Below are 20,968 nucleotides of genomic sequence, written 5' to 3'. Positions count from 1 at the left end.
AAGATCTCATGGTTTAATGAGCTCTAGCCTCACGCTGGGCTCTGTGCTGACAGTGTGGAACCTGCTTGTGATTTTGTCTCTCTCTCTCTCTCTCTAAAAAATAAACATTAAAAAAAAAAAAAAAAAAAAGAAATGAACTTTGGGGATTAGGTACCAGCTCCATCACTTAAAAGATGTTGTGACCCTGAGCAAGATAACCTCCCTCAGCTTTAATTTCCTCACTGATAAAGCAAGGACAATAATGCTTACATAAAAGAGATTGCAGTAGAGATGAATGAAATGAGTTATGTAACCCATCAAAACAACCGGCAAAAGTGGGTTTATCTGTTCTCATCCCTTATCCATTGTCTCATGCATGTCTCAGTGAATATGGTATATCTTCACCTAAGGTCAGTCTCTCTACCTGTGCTTTGGAGTCTATCTTCTGCCATCTCCACAGGGATTTTAATTTAGTCGGTAACTCAATTCTTCAGTGTATTCAAACCTTATGGTTCTAACCACTTTCCCCCACCTTCTGTCATTTCTGAATTGTTACTATAGTCCAGCTTCTGATCCTACCACTTGACTAAACTTGCCAAAAATCATTAAATGCAAAGACATTCAAAACTGTTCTGGCTCTAGCTGTTCCTTCCATGGGCTTGTCTTCCTTCTTCCTTTTCTATGCATGCATCTCTTAAGCACTTCTGTTTCCCATTCTATTTTTGGCTTTTTCTTTGCTTTACATATATTCTATAGATGACCGTATCTTTCCCAAGGCTTCAAATACCCACTTATTGAAAACTCTTGAGTCTTTTTGAGTGTCAAACTTCCAAAGCCAACAGCCTACCCAACTTCATTATGTTCCACAGGCATTGCAAATCAAAAAAAAACTCCAACAGTGAAACTTACCTTTTCTGCTTAAATCTATTCCTCCCAATGTATCCAATTATTTTAGTAAAATGGCACCATTTTCCCTGACCACCTAGTTGCTGAGGTCAGTCATTCTACATTCGACATTCTTCACCATTCTTACAAGCAATTAACAAGTTTTGACAATTCTGTTTCTTAAAGAGCTCTCAAATCATTTCTTGTCTCAGCGGCTTTAATGGTCACCACCAGTCCTACCTTTCTTTACTTCTCCAATCCCATTCTACTTTTCAGCTATAACAAATTCCTGGAAGAATAAAACTCCCACTCATACATTTGCTCAAACTTTTCTTACATCTAAGGCTCCTTTTTCAACTTATTTCAAGAACCTGATTAGTATCAGTCTTCCAGGAAGCCTTCTCTGGGGGGTGGGGGGGTAGGGGGGGTGGAGTATGAGATCCTATCTTTAGCCATAGTACTTTTCAGAGGAAGAAATCTGTGCATAGGTCTAAGATGGTGCCACTCATGACACTGTACTATGTGAATCTAGAGTTGTCTGATTCCCTAGTACTGTGAACTCTTTTGAGGGCAAGCATTAAGTTACCTGTTTTAATAGCACTTGTGCTAGTTCTCATGTGTACTGAACAAATGAATTGGTCAAAACTACAGCCTCAAGTCTAGAGGAATTTCAGATTGTTTGACTGCAACTGGTTCATCTTCTAGACCAAGGGTGTTCAAACTTTCTGTAAAGGGCCAGATTAGTAATTGTGTTAGGTTTTGGTGGCTAAATGGTTTTGTTGCAACTACTCAACTCAGCCATGGCGACACAAAAGCAGTCACAGAAAATAACAAATGAGTGGGTGTCTGTGTTCCAATATAACTTTACATAAACAGGGCTAGCTGGATTTGGGCCACCAGCTGTATGTGGTCTGTCAACCTTCTAAGCTAACCAGGTAGATCAAAATCCAAGGGCATCTGCCAATATAAAAACTAAGTAGTGCTGGCATACTCTCCCAAAATGCTGATCATCCCACTGGTCTTGTGTTAGTCAATACCCTAATTTGATACTTTATACATCTTTTACCTTATCTCAGTAATAATGTGGGATGTGTATAATATTCAAATAGATCAAGTATCCCAGTCTTATGGGAGGCACCTAAGATATGTGCTACTCTACTATGAATAAAGTATTTCTTCATTAGTAAAGTGATATGCTTGATCTACTTCACAGGTTAATTTGTATTTTTCAAAGATGGCCACACGAACATATGCATCATCCCACACGATGTTCTTACAGTGTGACTGGCAGTCCTCTACCGCAGAGTAGGAGTCTATTTTCCCTCCCCATGAATCTGGACAGGGGCTTGTGACGGATTTGACCCGAGTGCAAAAGAAGTGACACTATGTAATTTGAGGGTAGGTCATAAAAAAGGAAACAGCATGGCTGTTGGTCCCACATTCTGTGCCTCTGTCTCTCTTGGAACATTCAACTTCGGAACTTAGCCACCATACTGTAAGGTAACCTAAATTAGAGGGATAACATGGAGATTCCCATGTAGATAGCAACTGAAGCCCCAAACTGACAACCATCATCAACCAATAGACATAGGAGAAAAGAATCTTCATTATTTCAGACCCCAGTCTTTCAGCTGAGACACCATGGAACATACAACTCATCCTGTTGTGCCCTGTCTGAACTGCTCACCCACAGAATCTAAAGGCAAAACAATATTTTTTATTCCACTATATTTTATGGTGACTTGTTTTGTAGCCATGGTAATTAAAATAGGCAATAAAAGTGAAATCACTTTGAAACTATGAACTGCTTAACAAATGTCAAGAAATTGTTATTGCCAAAGCAGGTTTAACAAAACAAAAATCTCGAATGATCATGCAGTTGTGTTATTTGGTTTTATTCTGGCATTTATTGAGCACCTACTGACAGGTGGCATAATATGCTAAACAGGTGTTCTGGAGTCTGATGACATCTTGATTCAAATGTCAGCACAGAGCAACCTTACTTCTGAATTTCTGAATAGGAATAATTACTATTTATCTCACAAAATTCTGAGGATTAAAGGAGAAAAAGTACTGGCAGCATCTAGTTTCCTAGCCAAGGCACAGTAGGTACTTAATAAATGTTAGCATTATTCCCACTTTCCAGTGCTCTTAAAAACCTTCTTAAAAAACACAACACACTACTTATGTTTTAATCATTAGACACAGGACAGAGGACAAGTGTAGTGAAGTTACATTCATGAATGAACTACTTTCTAGCTCTTCTTTCATTAGTTTTGCAGACTCAGTGCTTTGAATCTAAGGAGATCGGAACATATTTAGTACTTCACTAATAAATATCAAATGCTAAATAATATAGGAGTTCAAAATTATAAATGTATGATGATCCTTTTGTTAGCAAAAACTGTACAACATTTAAATGGCCACATTAAGGCCACACATTAAATTTTAAAATAATTGGCCACACTTGTAAGAAAGACACAGATTCTAAGGACAGGGTGGGACAACCCTGTTTGGGATAACCATTTAAGTTTAACTTTCCCCAATTCAAAGTAGGATTGACAAGCTAAGAGACTCCATTCTTTCCTTCATGCATTACTCATGATTTTTCTGGTATCACTATTTCTTTGTAGGTGAGGGTTGTTGTCAGGGAAACTGAATCAACCATATTGTAACATTACCTATTCAGGCAGAAGTCTGGTATATACAACTTACTATACATACATATGAATAGTTGTCTCTTAACGTACCCTTAGTCTCAGAAAACTCATAAGTTTCTCATATAATTGTGAACGGATTTCAAATCTGAGACTAAACCAAAGGGATGGGATTATAGATCAACCCTATGAAAATAAATACCAGAAACATGGCCATTATAGCAAGCTCTTACAAAGCACCAGATATTCTGCTAAGCATTTTATATCATTACTCCATTCAATCTCAACCACTCTCTTAAGTAGTTATTATCCCCATTTTACAGAGAAATAGAGGCTTAGGATAGTTAAGGTAATCTAAGATAATACAGCACACAGGAGGTGGCAATATCAAGATTGTAATCCTGATTGGCCCTCAAAACCCTTACTATGAGCTATCATATTTCAAAAAATCCATGATGCACCATTATTGTATGTACCACAAAGAATAATAACAAAAATGCTGGCAATTATAATCCTGTCCCCCAGATTGATGGAGGTGTTAACCTGTGAAGAAAAGGGGAATGAAGTGTTATGTTTCAGAATTAAAGATACACAGTATCGTTCTGTACTGCTTTGGGTATATAGTGCCTTTCAAAATATTGAAGAAATATTATGAATGAGCTAAATGAAGACTTGAATACCACTTAGTTCTGGGTGCCCCAGAGAACAGCTCCCGTAGGCCATACTAAACTATTACTTTTCTAATGCTTAAGCATATTCAGAATGTATTTTCAGATTAAATCACTTTATATCCTCCCAGATGTCACCTCACTGGAATGCTGATAACTATGCATTACTATTAACTTTAAATTAGAGATCTACAATGGCACAGTGATGAAAACTTGTCTAGTCTAAGGACTCAGAGGTTTAAATAAACAAAGAAGGAGCTAAATCCTCTAACCAACCCAGCAGCTCAACCTCAAGGTGCCAAGGAATTCTTTCCTCACTCTCTTTTCATTCATCTGTCAGGTTCCAAAGATTTGGCTTATTGTTACCACCGCCAACTACTTATTCTAGTTGGCCTCCCCCCACCCCCTGGCTTTAGACTAACTGGGAAATGCAGTTTTCTAACTTCTTAGTATTTTACCAACAACCCTCCATGCTTCCCTTTTCATTCTCAAGGAATTTATTGACTTATTTTGTTAAAAATACTACTCATTACTGAAGAGACAGAAATACACCTTAGGGAAGTTAACAATATTTCAACAGGGGTGAATTTCTCAGAACTCTCTATTTTTGGAGTCATTCTTCATTTGTGGGAGTGGGTGGGGTTCATCACCAATCTACACAAACTACAGATATCCTCAGGATTCTGATATCAAGGAACAAACACAAGTGAACTAGGAAGCCATCCACACGTCAGAAGGATTTTAATGATCAGAAAGATTTTAATGAATACATACGAGGAACAATATAAAAAAACAGCCCCCAAAAAAGTCTCTGTATTCCCTCTGGGTACGATCTAATTGGCACAGGAGCTGCGGGAGTGCACAGAGTTATGATGCTGTTAAGACTGTGCATCTGCGTAACAGAGTATAAGATATGATGATAAAATATGCGAGGGAGAGAGTACACCTGGCTTTGCAAATCTGGAAATGGCATGTAAATTAAGCTCTGCATTTTATCTAAATACTCTACTTTAGGCCTGGTGAGGAAGAGCATGGTATGGGAGATATGCTAAAACAAATGACCCCAATTCTCCAGCTCTACCTTTTGGCTCTCGCAGTAGAGGTAAGATTTGGGAATTAAACCTGCCTAAACAAATACGTATCAGGTGAAACAGGCCTTGTTAAGGAATGTTCAAAATAGACTCCATCTTAAAAGCAACAGGGAATCACTGAATTTTAATAATGACAGTTCTAAGTTTTAAAAAGATGACTTTGAATGCATCATAAAGATTGAACTAAAAAGGGGGAAAATGAAATAGGGAACCTTGTTTAAGGAAGCTGTTGTGGGAATTCCAGGCAAGCAAAAATGGTGGCCTGAATTTAGGTACTGCCTATGGAAATAGAATTAAGTGGACTGGCTTGGAAATTTTTAAGGGTTTAATGACTAATGAATGAAAGAGAAGAATTTTAAAATGACTACTTGCTGGGTTGGGCAATTGGGAAGCTGGCAAAGTCAACCATTTAGGTTCTGATAATTATAAGAGTGAGCCAGGAGGCTGTTATTGCTAAGGAGAGAGATATTGGTGGCCTGAATGAGGGATTGACAATAAGTGCATGGATTTGAGAGAGATTTAGGAAGTAAAATCAACAAGACTTGGCAACTGCCTGATGTGAGGGATGTAAAGAAAGGAAAGAATCAAATATCCAACTTTCTGACTTAAATTCTGTGGTCACTGTGGTAGATTATTTAATGGCCATAAATTCCTCCTATCCTGATATGTATATTTCCATATACATACGAGGAGTATGTCACTGCTCCCATTTAGAAGTAGTCTGTTTCTCCATCCCTGAAATCTAGACTCGCCCTATGATTTGTTTTGACAAATACTGTGGGGTAGAAGTGATATATGTAATTTCAAAATATATGTAAAGCCTCCTGGGCTTCAGGAGGCATTGCAGCTTTTGCTCTTTAGGAGTGCTGCCCGGAGACTGCTATGAAAAGAAGCTGGGCTGGCCTATTGGAGGCCAAGAGGTCACATGGAGGAGAACCAAGTTATCCTGGCTAACAGCACCAACTAAGAATGAAGCCATCTTGGACCCTGCAGTTCAGCTAGCTACTAGCTAGCTAAACAGAGCTGCATATATGAGCACAGGAAATCAACAGTTGAGGAACTGCTCAGCAGACCCACAGAATTATGAGAAATCCTTGTTATTTTAAGCCATTAAGTTTTGGGGTGGTTACACAGCAGTTGATAATTAAAGTGAAATGAGGGGAAGTCAACGTGAAATGTTATTCCTTATCTTTGCATGGTGGTGGACTCAAATTACCCAAGATAGGCAAAAAAACAAACAAACAAAACAAAAAACCACCCCCCCCAACACAAAAACCAACCTCCAGGAGAAAGTTCAGAGAGGGGTCTTTCAGTAATTTCTAAGGCACCAAATGCCTGAATAACAGAGTACTGTAATATTAATCAGAGAAGTAAAAAATCCGCCTTTTAGGTATGGTTGCAAAAACAGGCAGGATCTTCAAACCTTTTTTTTCTAATTTGACTTTTTATTGTATTTTTTGAGAGACAGAGCAGGAGCAAGGGTAGAGAGAGAGGGAGACATAGAATCCAAAGCAGGCTCCAGGCTGTCAGTACAGAGCCCGAAGGGTTTGAACGCAAGGACTCAAGATCATGACCAGAGCTGAAGTTGGACACTGAGCTACCTAGGTGCCCCAGGATCTTCAAACTCTTTGAGGAAAGTAAAGCAGGGGTGTTTATAGAAGCCTTCGGTATAGGTCCTAACTCCCTCAAACCTTGGATAAACCAATCAAACCAGGTCTCCTTGGAGAAAAATTTTCAGCAGGTTCAGAAAAATAAATACCTGAAGAATTACGTTGATTAATGAAGCATGTAAAGGCTCCCACAGTGCCTAGAAAAAAAAGTTATTCATTCACATAGCAAAACATGGACTGCAAGATTCTTGGGAGGAATTAATCAATATTAAGTTGTACCTAACCCAACAGAAAAATAAGACAAAATTAGCCCTATCCAGTTCAAAGATTGAAAACGCATCTGTTGTGTTAATGGAGAAAAACTAAATAAAAAAGTTAACACTGCCCGATGTTAAACGAGATGAAGGCTATCAATTTTAGAAAATCAATTAAAAAAATTGTGCTTTACCACGGAGTAGTTCCTTTAATTGAAACGTCAAAAACCACAAATGGCACTAAAACGCACCCAACAGCACGTGAATAACATATCAGAGATAAAAAGGTTTGTTTAACAGTGAATTAGACACCACTAACCATTCAGGGGAAAAAGTAAACAGAAAATGTACCCTGAACCAAAGAATTGGGGCTTTCTTCTAAGATTTAGGGAGCCTTGTCACAAGGAACGGTAGATAGTCCCTTGTATTTCGTCCATTTAAAAACAATCTTCATTCCTTTCCAAGGTCTATTGCCTCCCCAATACCCCCCCCCCCCCCCCCCCCCCCGCCTCACTGTGTGGTTTACAGACTGTTATTAGCTGGAGCTCTGCAAAAGAAGATAAATACTACTCAAGATATTCTGAAGTCAGGAGAAAGAACCGCTAGAAACCCGGGCGGGAAAGGAAAAACATCAAATCAGGAATGAAGCCACGTAGCATTCCGGCCACAGCGGTGGCTAAGGAAACCCAGACCTCCCACCCTCTCCAAGTGTGGCTCCCATTCAGTACTGAATGTTTCGTCTTCCTCAGAGCAATATCCCCCACTCGCGCCTAGGATGCCGCGGAGATGATCTTCACTCACCGCTTGAAGTACAGCCGCCAAGAGCAACCGCAGCCCAAACGCCGGCCCCAGCCATCCACCAGGCCCAGCCGCCATCGCTACCATCTTCCGTAGGTCTCCAACTGCCCAGAAGACCCCGCAGCTAGGGGCGTCCACTCCAGAGCCTGATCCAAAACAGGCTACTAATGGCCGTTGCCATCAAATCTCTTACTCTGCAGAGACGCGTATTACCTAAGGGTATATGGAAGCTTAAAGATGGTCGAATACCTTTATATTTCATATAAATATAAAGTCGCTGGGTCCTTTCGATAACCCCTATCAGGCATTCCCCTAAGCTCCCAAACTTATGAAGCTCCGCGTTCCTTCCTTTTATTCACGACATTTCGTCAAGCAGCCAAGAAGCTCCGCCTTTGGCAGTCTAGGCCTGCCTCCTTCTCCAAGTTTACCCAATCGAATGTCGCTTTGGTTGACACCTGCGGCAAAGGAAACCAACCGTAACACGAACCAAGAGCAAAGCTCCGGGGTTCTTCGGTCCAATAGGCACAACGGAACGGGAGCAGAGGGTGGAGCCTCTGGTTGCCGAGCAGCGTACGTGGATGCGTGCGCGTGGTGGCTGAGGGGGATGGGCAGGGGGCGGAGCCGAGGGCGGCGCAGCCGCAGCCGCAGCGCTGGCGGAGGAGCGCGCGGCCGCGAGCAAAGGAGGGAGGGAAGGAAGGAAGAGAAGGAGGCGGGCAGGCAGGCAGGCAAGCGCGGGGGTCGGGGACTGAGGCAGTAGAGAGAGGCGAGAGCCCGGCAGCCGCTTCGCGCTGTGTTTGCTGCGCGGGCTTTTGGAGGGGGCGACCGTTGAGTCGGTCCAGGAGAAGCGGGCACCGGCGGCGTTGGTGCTGGCGCCTGGGGGCGGGGGACTGGAGAGGCAAGAAGGGGGGTCGCTGCGGTGGTTCTCTAGCTGTCGCGCTCTCCTTGCCTTTCTCCCGGCTCGGTGGGCTTCCCCCGGCGTCTCACTCGCCTCCGGGGCCCCGCTCCCCGCCCCCCGCGGTATGTCTTGATCCCGAGCAGCGGGTTTCATGGGGCTCCTTAGGATTATGATGCCGCCCAAGTTGCAGCTGCTGGCGGTGGTGGCCTTCGCAGTGGCGATGCTCTTCTTGGAGAACCAAATCCAGAAACTGGAGGAGTCCCGATCGAAGCTAGGTAAGGAGCAGAGCCACTCGGGGCTGAGTGGTGTAGAAGGGGTCGGGCCAGGGAGGCATGGCAACCCGAGCAAGTGGGCTTTCGTCTAACCTGCGGTCTGGCTCGGGGGCAGGAAGCTGAAAGAGCTTGCAAAGAGAGCTGGGACTGGGGGCATCGAGAACACAAGCTCCAAGAAAGGTGTGAATTAAGCTTGAGTGGCGTGCTGTGCTCGCGAGGTCACGGGGCAGAGGTTGCTAGGGTGGGCTTTCCCGTGCCTAAGGGTTACCCGAAGTAAGCATTCCAAGGGGGAGACCGCTAAAGAAGACCGAACTCAGTAGGGAGCGGGAACTGCTGGAGGAGGCAGAAACGCTCAGCGTTGCGTGTTTTCTTGAGTCTGCCGAAAGCCCTGGCAGTGCCAGTCCAGGGGTGTGCTAATTGAGACGTTGGCACCTGGAGACAGATCTTTTGGGGATGGGGCTGTTCACGAAGGGATAGATGCTCAGAAATGGAGGGAGATACTGGGAATGATGGTGAGTAAAAGAAATACACTGTAGTGAGTTGCACTCTTGTGCTGGGGGCAGCAGGGGACCACACAACTGATGGGGGAAATAGGCTGCCAGGTAGGACAGGAAAGCAAATAAAAAGCTTTTCAATGAGGTACTGAAAGGAGGCATACAGGCATTTAAACTTTTTTCTTTTTTTAGTGGAGCTGAATTTTGTTAATATTTTGGGCTTAATAGGAATGTTGATGTACGTGGTTCCCGGCAATGTTGATGTAATGAATTTAGAAGAGGAGGGAACGCTAAAGGGGAATTATAGTGAGATTGAAGTTTGTGGAAGGAAAAGTAAGATTGTACAACAAATTAACCATATCCTTAAGTATCTTAAGGAGTTAACAGTGATTACTTTAATGAGAGAAGAGGTCTCAAGTACAAAATGTTGGAGTATGAAGTTGTGAAAGACCAGAAAAATGCACAGATAATAGGTACTTTCAGATTAATAAAGAACTTTGGCATTTGGTAGGAATTTTGGATGGATGTAGGGAGTGTTAAAAGAATGTCTGCGATACATTTTGATTAAAAAATGTACACGGCATTTAAAAATCAGCTCAAGAGGCTATAATTTGAATATGGAAAAGAAATGTAGTGTTTTTATGGGTACACTTTCACCTGTTGTTTTAAATACTTTTTGAGAAGCAAGCAATAAAATAGCAGCAGCAAAATCATTTAGACTGAGTAACAGCTAGATGCTGCTGTGGGTGATTATTAATATTAAGGAAAATGTATTAGCAAATAATTGTTACAAGTATAGCTTCCTATTTGCAGTTTTGGCAGACTTTGCAGAAAGCCTTGGAAACATTTTGAAGAGCAGTCTATCAAAGAGCATCAGATAAATCTAACTGAAGTGCAACTAAAGTTGAAGGAGGAGCTAAGGATAATTCCAGTCCTGAACTCTAGGGTAAAACTATACAGTTTTGAAGAGAGATCACATTTATTTACCATGATTTTATTAATATGTATCTTGTATGATGGAAAAATTGTTCACCTTACATATTGAAGGTTGGCCAGTACAGTTTTCCTTTTTGTTTGGATACACTTCGCAGCATTCAGGGTCATATTCTGGCCTCTTTAATGACCCAGCTTTACAGAAAAAAAAATGACTCTAGGAGAAATTTGAAAGTTATATTAAAATTTAGATTTGTACTTATTCTTTGTTATATTGCTATTTAGATTTCTTAGGCACATTACGCTGGTAAGGATAACCTCACTTTTTTATGTTTCTTTTTTGCCTCAGATTTTCTTCATAATACTTGAAAGTGAGTTCCATAGACACAACCTAAATTATTTTAAAAAGAGGATTATCTTAACATGTAGAAAGCCACGGGTAGAAAACAATGTGGTTTTTTTTCATTATATTTTGTAAGAAACCTTTAAATTCCATCAGAGGGAGTAAATATGGATCAAACCAAGTACTCAAAAATAAGCTAACAAGAGGAGCTCAGATACAAAACACTTGAAGGAACTAATAATAATGCTCTGGAGCTGCAAAAACATGGCAAATAAAATGTATAACTTTATATCACTAGTTTTTATTTTTTAAAAAGAAAAGTCTTATAAAAAGCAGTACTAAAACGGATGTTACCAGTTAGTAATCTTAGGGAAGGAATGCAGAGAAGGCATAGTTGATAATCAGACTCTGTACTAGGCACTTCCATACGGGATATTCTTATGTAATTTTCCAAGAACACTATAGAAGACTATTTTTACAGATGTGGGAATAGGCTCAAAGGTTATATAGCTTGACCACAGAGCTAGTAGTGGCAGAGTCAGGATTGGAACCCAGGTTAAGTGTGATTCCACACCAAGTGCTTCTTTAATTAGACCAGCCTGCTTAGGGCTTTGTACTGATGCTACACTAAGATTTAGCAGTTTGAGTAGAATTTCTAAATGGTAATATCAATGTTTAATTGCGTTTATTGCTGAGAATGAATATAATTCTGAGAAAATCTAATTTCTGACACAAAGAAATTGGTTTACTGTAATGTCTGCTCCTTGTTTATATCCATATAATGAACATAATTATATTACCCAATGAAACGACTGCAATAGTTTATTTCTGTTTTAGAAAAAAAAAAGCCTGTGGTTGTTTTCTGTAAGTGTAAAGCTTTCTGTTAGCTTATGCAAAAGTTATAAAATTTACACAGGCAAATCTATCAACTTAAGCCACTAAGTTTCTTCTGTTTCTTGAAGACTTTCCCCAACCAAGATTATGTACATTCTCTAGATTTTGTTATAGTATTTTATAATTTTTATTTCTTACATTTAGTTCTTTAAAGCATTCATATATTTGTAGAGATTTATTGTAATTTCTCTCAATGAACAGCCACTTATGGCAAATATTAATAAATCATTTCCCACTGTATGTTAGTTTTTTTTTTCACATAGTTCCTTTTTCATATATTAAATTTTTTTATGTTTTAGAATTGATTTTGAACTCCATGTTTTTTACTAATTTAGAGATTCTTTAAATCTCAAAGGACCTGTATATAGACTTCAAGGTACCCATAAATTCCCTGAAATTATATGCACAGCTTGTATTAGATTTGTGAAGGCATATGCGATCCCCTTAATAGTGGGAATCACTGACTTGGAGTAGATGGTTTGTATTTAAGTGTGTTTTTTATTTCTTTGTTTTTAATATTAACATGCAGCTTGTGAGTTACATTTAGGATATGAACACATTAGTTAGGAGAAAAGGTCTTTGGGATGTTATGTTGAAGAACATAGTATTTAAGTCATTTTATTAAAATGTATACTTAATTTTTCTAATGTAACATGACATGGAATCAATGAAAACTGTTACTTAGCTTAGTATTTACTTAGCTGTTAGAGCTGCAATTTGTTGCTTTTACGAAGCGGTTTTTTCTAAATCTTCAGAGACACGTGTAGCTAATGCTGACTGATGGAACTGCAATGAAACCTTTGTTACATAAATATTAGAATTATATGCTTGATAATTTTATTGTCTATAGGGTCTAAGCATTTAAAATAATGTTTGTTGTTTGACTACTTCTAACACCACTACGTGAATTTACAAATACATTAGGATATAATCTTTTAAATGAGGACAGTAACTCAGAATGGATTGTGTAATCCTCTTCACTGGATGAAAATTATGTTACTCTCTATGTTCTTAAAATCCCCCTAAACTTATGAACTAATTCCGGGACTAAAGTTGATACTGTTCTTTGGAATTTGGTAGTATTTAAAGTGCCTGAAACCGTTCAGCGGTATCTGTAAAATGTTCCCAAGAATGATAGATTTCTCTACTTTTGCAAGTAGAAATTGTTTGCAAAACTCATGGTAGCTACTGTTTAGAGGACTTTGGATTAATTGGAATGCAGTTATTGTAGAATTGCTAATTAGTGCCTCACTTATGAGTCCTGGATAGGATATCTAGTGCCATAGAGTAGTCACTAGAAATAGTTGGTCTCAATTAAGGTAACCCCAGGATGTCTGTCTACTACTCCGTTAAGACTTCTAATAGCTTTTTGGTACTTAGTGGAGTTGGAATAAAAATGAATATTCAAACACTGCTTCCCGAAAGACCACTTTTGAGCCATGGTCTTACACATATCTGGACTTTACAATCATGGTTCACTATAGCCTAATTATTTACAGTTTTCTACCCACCCACTAGTAACTGTGTTTATGTACTTTGCCTTTCTGCCTGTTAACTATGGATTAACTGCCTGTTAGGTCACTTGTGCACCTGATCCTGTTCCCTAACCTACAAGGCATGGTTCCAGAAGTTTTCCTTTGTTCTCCTATAATCATCATGTCTTCTCTTTCTGCTTGAATATTCTTAAGCAGAAATAGCCTATGAGCATGCTATTATTTCTCCCATCCAAAAACCAAAACAATACTTTCTCTTGACTCGCCTTTTCTCAGCCAACCTCTGTTCCATATTTTGGCTTCCCTTTGCAGTATAACTAAAAACTTGTCTTACTGACTCCAATTGCCAAACTCACCAGTAATTTCTCTAAATCCTATGCTCAATTTTTGGTCTTCATTTTATTTGACCTATCAGAATTTGACACAATTGATCACTTCCTCTTTTTTTGATAGATTTTCTTTACTTGGTTTTCAAGATACCATGATCTTGGTTTTCTTCCTACCTCATTGGTCACTTCTCTGAATCCCATGTTGGATTCTCCTTTTCTCCTCAACCTCTTAGCATAAGAATAACCTTCTCTATTTACTCTTCTCTATTTACTCTCCCTTAGTTGGTGATTTATATGCTGACAATTTCCAAATATATAATTCTTTTTTTTTTTTGAAGGCACATTTTTTAAATAAATTTTTAAATTTACATCCCAGTTAGCATAGAGTGCAATAATGATTTCAGGAGTAGATTCCAGTGATTCATCCCTACGTATAACACCTAGTGCTCATCCCAACAAGTGTCTACCTTAATGCCCCTTACCCAATCAAATATATATTTCTAATTCAGGCTTATTTCCTAGTAATTTGGCTGCCCACTTGAATTTGTCTTTGAGTAATTAGTAGACATCTCAAGCTCAGTGTTTTCAAAATGGATCTTCTGATGTCTTTGTCCACTGCCTCATCCTAAATCTATTTTATCTTTTACCTTCCCTATCTCAGTCAGTTGATGGCAGCTGTATCCTTTCATTTGCCAGGGTTTTACTTGCCTTTTCTTTTTCTCACACACTGCATCTAATCTGTCAGAAAAATCTTGTTAACTTTATCTTCAAATATTTCTAGAATATAACTACTACTCAGCACTCGCACTGTTATCACCTTAGTTCAAGATACGTACCATCATCTCTTCCCTGGATTACTGCCATGTCTTAACTAGAATGCTTCCACACTTGCCTTTCTACAGACTATTCTTAATATAACAGCTAGAGTGATCCTTTTAAAATGTAAATCAAATCATGTCACTCCTCTTTAGAAACTTCCTGATTTAGAGTGATGCTAACTCCTTTTAAAACAAAGCCCACAATTTTTTTTGACTAAACACAGTAAATGACTGTTTTTCCCATTCATATATTAAATGATCATTTTGGTGGATGGTTTTCCTTTACATGGGTGATTGATTCAGGGTCTCAGGTACCTCCTGCCTTATAATTCTACCATCCAGTCTTTGGAAGTTTTCTGCTGTCATCCCTGGGTAGGGGCAAGAAAGGAGTGAGGAGCCCCCCTTTCTGAACTTTTTTGGCCTCTTGTATCCTCAGTTTATTGATGAAGACAATTCTTTATCCATATGCAAGGGGGGAAGTTGGGAAATGGGGTTTTTAGCTGGCAGTTACTTACCAGTTCCAACTGTGTATTATAGAAGAGGGCAGCATACATTTGAATTTTTTGAATTTCTTTGCATAAATCCTAAAATTTATTTATTTTGTTTTATGCCTCAACATATAAACTGTCTCAGTAAGTGTTCTATGTGAACGTGAAAAATGTATATTCTGTTGCTGTGGGGGTGGAACATGCAGTAAATGTCAGGTCAAGTTGGTTGGTAAAGTTGTTCTATATCCTTGATTTTCCTTCTGCGTACTTGTTCCATTAATTATGGAAAGAGGGGTTTTGAAGTCTCTGATAATAATTGTGAATTTGTCTATTTTCCCCTGAAGCTCTGTTACTTTCTGCTTCATGTATTTTGAGGTACTATGATTGGTACATAAATGTGTAGGAATGTCATGTCTTCTTGACTAATTAACCTCCTTTTCATTATGAGATGGCCCTTTTTATTCTTGGTAATATTCTTTGCTCTGAAACCTAGTTGGTCTGATTAGCCACTTCAGTTTTCTGTTGATTAGTGTAAGCATTGTAGATCTTTTCCCACTCTTGATATCAACTGGTTTGTATCTTTTTATTTAAAATGAATTTCTTGTAGGCGGTACATAGTTGGGGCTTTCATCCAATTTCATAATCCCCATTGTAAATAGTGGTGTTTAGAGCATTTACAGCTAATGTAATTATTGATATGATTTGGTTTACATTGCTGCATTACTATTTGTTTCTTATTTGTTGCATCTGTTCCATTTCCCTTTTTTGCTGCCTTCCTTAGGATTAACTGAGTATTTTGTTTATTCCATTTTATCTCATTTGTTGACTTACTACCAGTGCACTTTCTTGTGATTTTATTTTATTATTTTTTTTTGTGGTTGCTGTAGGGTTAATGGTATATATTATACTATGTTTTGTGTAAGAACCTTAATCATTATACTTCCATTTCCTCTCTCCTGGATTTTTGCTATTGTTATTATATATTTTACTTTTACATGTAAGTTCTATTATACATTATTTTATTTTAAACAGTTATCTTTTAAAGAGATTAAATGTTCCTGCTTTATATTTGGTCATTCATTCTCCATTCCCAGTGCTCTTCACTCCTTTGTGTAGATGCAGGTTTCATTTGGTACTATTTTGCTTAATCCTGAAGATTTTTTAAAAATTAGTTATACTGAAAGTCTGCTGGTGATGAAATCTTTTCACTTTTGTATGTCTGAAAAAGTCCCTAGTTGCCTTAGATATTTTTGATGGGTATAGAAATTCTAGGTTGACACATATTTTTGTTCTTTCAGTACCTTACAGATGTTGTTCCATTGTCTTTTGGCTTATGTTGTTTCTTATGAGGCTGCCATCATTATTCTTTCTGTCCAGCTGTACATAGTGTCCTTTTTTTTCTTTTGACTGCTTTTAAGATTTTCACTAGGTTTTAAGTAACTAAAATGAGCCTTGCTGTAATTTTCTTCATGTTTTAGTATGTGTTTTATGTATGTATGTATGTATGTATGTTTTAGTATGTGTTTTATGTATGTATGTATGTATGTATGCATGTATGTATTTATTTATACTTCCAGAGTTCTTTTTTTATTAATAATTTATTTATTTTTTAATTTGCATCCAAGTTAGCATATAGTACAACAATGATTTCAGGAGTAGATTACTTAATCCCCCTACCTATTTAGTCCATCCTCCTCCCACAACCTCTCCAGCAACCCTCTGTTTTCTATATTTAAGAGTCCCTTATGTTTTGTCCCCCTCCTTGTTTTTATATTATTTTTGCTTCTCTTCCCTTCTGTTCATCTGTTTAGTATCTTAAAGTCCTTATATGAGTGAAGTCATATATTTGTCTTTCTCTGAGTAATTTTGCTTAGCATAATACCCTCTAGTTCCATCCATGTAGTTGCAGATGGCAAGATTTCATTCTTTTTGATTGCCCAGTAATAGTATGTGTGTTATTTTTGTTAATATTGTTACAGTATATATAACAGTATTTTGCTTAACAGTAACTTTTAAAAAAATAGAAATTAAAAAAAATCTGGCTGCACTGTATAAACATCATAACTAAAATCCTACTGCAAAAAATGAATTCTTCTTTAGTCTTAAGAGAGTTGTAAACTCTACCCTATTTTTGTTCTTCAGAAAACAGCCTCGTGATTCATTAGAGCTATCTGTGGTTCTTTCAATTTCTTCTTCTTTTTTTTAATGTATGTTTATTTCTGATGTGGGGCTCGATCCAACAAATTGTGGGATCATTACTTGAACTGAAACCAAGAGCTAGACGCCTAACCCACTGAGTCACCCAGGTACTCCTCTTTCAGTTTCTAAGGTGTGATGTAAAAGGACAATATCTTAAGTAGTCAGTGATGAGAAATACAATATTTTGAATATAGGGAAGAATGTTCGAGCTTTGAGTAAAATGAGTTATTGAATTAAAATAAATAAAATCCTCTTTCAACCATGCATTTGACTTAGTTGTTTTAGTTTTGTTCATGTCATACTGAAACTAGTTCAGCAGTTGGTTTTGACATGAAGATTCTTTTTTTTTTTAACTTATTTTATTTTTGAGAAAGAGAGATAGAACAAGCAGGGAAGGGGCAGAGACAGAGGGGTACAGAGGATCTGAAGCAGGTTCTGTGCCGACAGCAGAGAGCTCAATGTGGGGCTCGAACTCGAGAACTGTGAGATCACAACCTGAGCTGAAGTTGGGTGCTTAACCAACTGAGCCACCCAGGCACCCCAATGACATGAAGATTCTTGATCAAATATAACTGAGAAGTTTGTGATTATTTTGTATTTAAATTATTTTGTATTAAATCTACTTCTGATTGTCAGGATTTTTAATTTCACCATAGTATTGTTTTTTAACAAAACACACCCATCTCTAATAAAGTGTTGCATATTCCCTGTGTGCTATACAGCTTTGGCAGAAGGCCAGCGTAGCTCAATTGTTTCCTCCATAGAAGAGCTTATTAGAAAACCTGGCTTGACATGATCTTAAGGTATAGATTAACGGACAGCTTCTTCATTTTATTATATAGGATAGAATAAAAACCATTCACTGTTGTCCTTCACGTTTTGAAGATTAAAATAAAAGAAGCAAACACGCTTCTAATGATATTTTAGTGTCTCAAGATAGATTTCTCAGCAAGGAAAATTAGGGGTGTGTGTGACTTTTGATCCTGAACTTGGGAATTATTATGATAGTCTCTCTCTGATTTGGGATGGACCTTTTCAGGAATGTGTGATTGATGAGATGCCATAGAGTGCGCTTTTTGTTTTGTCCTAGGTTGGAGCCCTAACTAATTAAGCCTGTGACTAGTTACCATCTAATCTAACTCATGACACTCTGACTTCCTTTTGGTCTTTTTTTTTTTTTAAGTTTTTTTGTTTATTTATTTATGTTGAGAGAATGCACAAGCTGGGGAGGGGCAGAGAGAGAATCCCAAGCAGGCTCGCACCTTCAGTGCAGTGCCGGACACAGAGCTTGAACTCAGGAATCAAGCTTGAACTCAGGAATCAAGCTTGAACTCAGGAATCCTGAGATTGTGACCTGAGGCGAAACTAGGGAGTCAGATGCTTAACCGACTGAGCCACCCAGGCGCCCCTGCTTTGGTCTTTTTTTTTTTCTTACTTGACTTGAATTTCTTCCTTCTTTACCATTGTGCCCATGTTTCTTCAGTGGTTTTCTGCTTCTCCCACTAGTGGCAAGCCTCATGACCTCTGAACCTTCATCTGTAACAGACAATAATAATAACTAACATTTATTGAATACTTATTGTAAACTAGAGATACTTTAAGTGTTTTATCTGTATAACTGCATGTAATAAAAATGGTGCTTACTTCTGTTCTCAGAGTGGGAAGATAAAATGCTCTTCAAATGATATAATGAAAATGTTTGTAAACTATAAAAACTACAGTTATAAATTTTTAATAATAATAATAATATATTTACTTTCTCTTTGTTGCTGTTGTCTTTTAGTGTAATGTAGTTTTGAGTTTACATTGTTTCTTGTTTTTTTTTTGTTTTTTTTTTTTTGCTGCTGTCGGCTTTGCCCACTGCCCTACCTACCCAGTGCCTATACCCAGGATTATAGTCGTCTGATATATAAATCAAATGATGATGTTACAGGAGTTAAAGTTTTGACATTCAGGCTGTTTTTTTTCCTCTTAGGAAGGAGTAAAAATCACTGGCAGTTCATATTATTGTTCCTAAAAATAGACATCTGTTTACTTTCATAAAAATTATAGAAAAGCCCTTTATAACATGACTAAAGTTTCTTCAGTCTTTCTTCCTAATTTTTGCCAAGTTGGCGGTTTAAGGATAGATTTTTATAAAATGCACATTAAATTTGAATTGTGACAGGAATTTCTGTGTGTGTTTGTGTAAAATAGTTCTTTAGCTTCTAAATAATTTTTTTAAGTGTTGATAGTCAAATTAGTAGAGGGAGAAAGAACCTAAGTCTATTTCTCCACTATGGAACAAGTTTTATGTGATAGTTCCTTTATTGTCAATATTACCACAATGATTCATTGTCATATTCTCAAATACAAGGGAAAAAATGTGTTTTGTATCCTTTAATTTAGGAATTTCAACTTTTTCTTATTTTTTATTTGATTGTATTTATAGCTTTAATGCTGGGATTATGAGAATCTCAAAGAACAGAATTCTTGACTCTTACACAGCATCAGAGGCTTTTCAACCTTCAACTACACTTAAATAGAATGCTTCAGCTTCTGAGGTAAATTTTGGAATGGTAGCATATTTGCTGCCTTTTCTTTAGGGAATCAGGGAAGCATTCCATACTTGCATTTGATTACACAATAAAAGCAAAGTGGGAACCTCTTAATAATTTAGTAATGACAAAGATTGGGAAAATTGGGCATCTAATCATGAGGTTATAATATTATAGCATAAATGCTTTGTGATAATGCTCTGTGATTTAAGGTTGTTTTCACTGTAAAATCCATTAAGGTAGAACCATATATGTATTGATTATTTAACTGCATTTTGACAGAGAATTTAAGACCATGTTGATTATTTAGAAAAAGATTATTTATGGTATGTAAATAATCTTTTTATTCAGTTTTTAATTTAAGAAAATCTGATAAAATGGTTTGTAACTTATTCACGTAGCCATGATGGCTAAGAAAAATATGGATTCAGTTGGCATTTTGAAGCTACAGTTTTCAAATAGGATTTAAAATAAGTATTGTTAGATTAACATTAAAGGCTAAAAAGAAATTGCCAGTGCTTAAATGAAAGATAGTTTTGAGGAGAGCTGTTGCTTTTATTTTTAATATTTTTAAATCATTTTTTATTATTTATTTATTTTTTCTTACTATTCCTCTGTTTATTCATGGTATAGTACATACAGTTTTACTTTACTGACTTATTTTATAGTCCAAGCAGTAGCAATCTAATTATCTTGGATGGGGATGAAAATATTTCTGAATAAATAAAGTGATGCACAGAAAGTCATACAACATTTTGTTTTAGGTTAGGATCATGATCAAATATATAAATTTAAGATTTATAAAATTAAGATTGTTGATTTAATAAGTAGCAATGCCTAATAGTCATTTTTCTTTATTAGAACAGCATTAATGATAGGAAATAAGTAAGGTAGTTACTAAAGGCACAAGTACTGTGAGTCATAAGTGGGAGCTCTTTTCAAGGGAGGAGACCAAAGAGGGCAGGAAAAGTGTAACAATCTAGGTTAAGTTAAAATGGTTCACCTGTCTTCCTTAAAAGCTTCTGAGCGTAGTTCTGAAGGAAGTAATGCAGTTATGGTATGCTTATAATAGGACGCGATAATAATATTATTTGTCAAAGTAGTGACCTTGAGAAAGTTATACATTAAAAATAATGTAGTTGCTAAAAATATTTTTGGAACTGTATGGAATTGGAGTTAGAACTTTTAAAACTACACAAGATCATTTTTATTTCTTTATGGATATAGTTTAAAATTATAATATAAAAATTTAAATTATAGGGGTGCCCGGCTGGCTCAGTCAGAGGAGCATGCGACTCTTCATCTCGGGGTTGAGTTCAAGCCCCATAGTA

The 20,968-nt window shown here is 37.5% G+C and overlaps 2 protein-coding genes across 4 annotated transcripts in view; one reads left to right on the top strand and one right to left on the bottom strand.

The window, feature by feature from the left end:
* SELENOF (selenoprotein F) overlaps nucleotides 1-8,259 on the bottom strand; it is a 58,086-nt gene extending 49,827 nt beyond the window's left edge. Inside the window, exon 1 of one of the 2 annotated variants that reach the window (XM_019414061.2) lies at nucleotides 7,946-8,259. In XM_019414061.2, coding sequence (XP_019269606.1) covers nucleotides 7,946-8,029 — 84 coding nt within the window. In that variant the 5' untranslated portion in view covers nucleotides 8,030-8,259. The remainder of the gene's footprint in view (nucleotides 1-7,945) is intronic. The other variant, XM_019414059.2, reaches the window with a different exon arrangement.
* A 399-nt stretch (nucleotides 8,260-8,658) lies between these two features.
* The window catches only part of HS2ST1 (heparan sulfate 2-O-sulfotransferase 1), a 173,738-nt gene continuing 161,428 nt past the window's right edge, over nucleotides 8,659-20,968 (top strand). Inside the window, exon 1 of one of the 2 annotated variants that reach the window (XM_019414056.2) lies at nucleotides 8,659-9,112. In XM_019414056.2, coding sequence (XP_019269601.1) covers nucleotides 8,989-9,112 — 124 coding nt within the window. In that variant the 5' untranslated portion in view covers nucleotides 8,659-8,988. The remainder of the gene's footprint in view (nucleotides 9,113-20,968) is intronic. The other variant, XM_019414057.2, reaches the window with a different exon arrangement.

Source organism: Panthera pardus, unplaced genomic scaffold (assembly GCF_024362965.1).
Source record: "Panthera pardus isolate Hobbes unplaced genomic scaffold, ASM2436296v1 HiC_scaffold_11, whole genome shotgun sequence".
In the NCBI taxonomy this organism is placed as follows: domain Eukaryota; kingdom Metazoa; phylum Chordata; class Mammalia; order Carnivora; family Felidae; genus Panthera; species Panthera pardus.
Note: the sequence above shows the minus strand (reverse complement) of the source record. Positions and strands in the feature narration are given on the sequence as shown.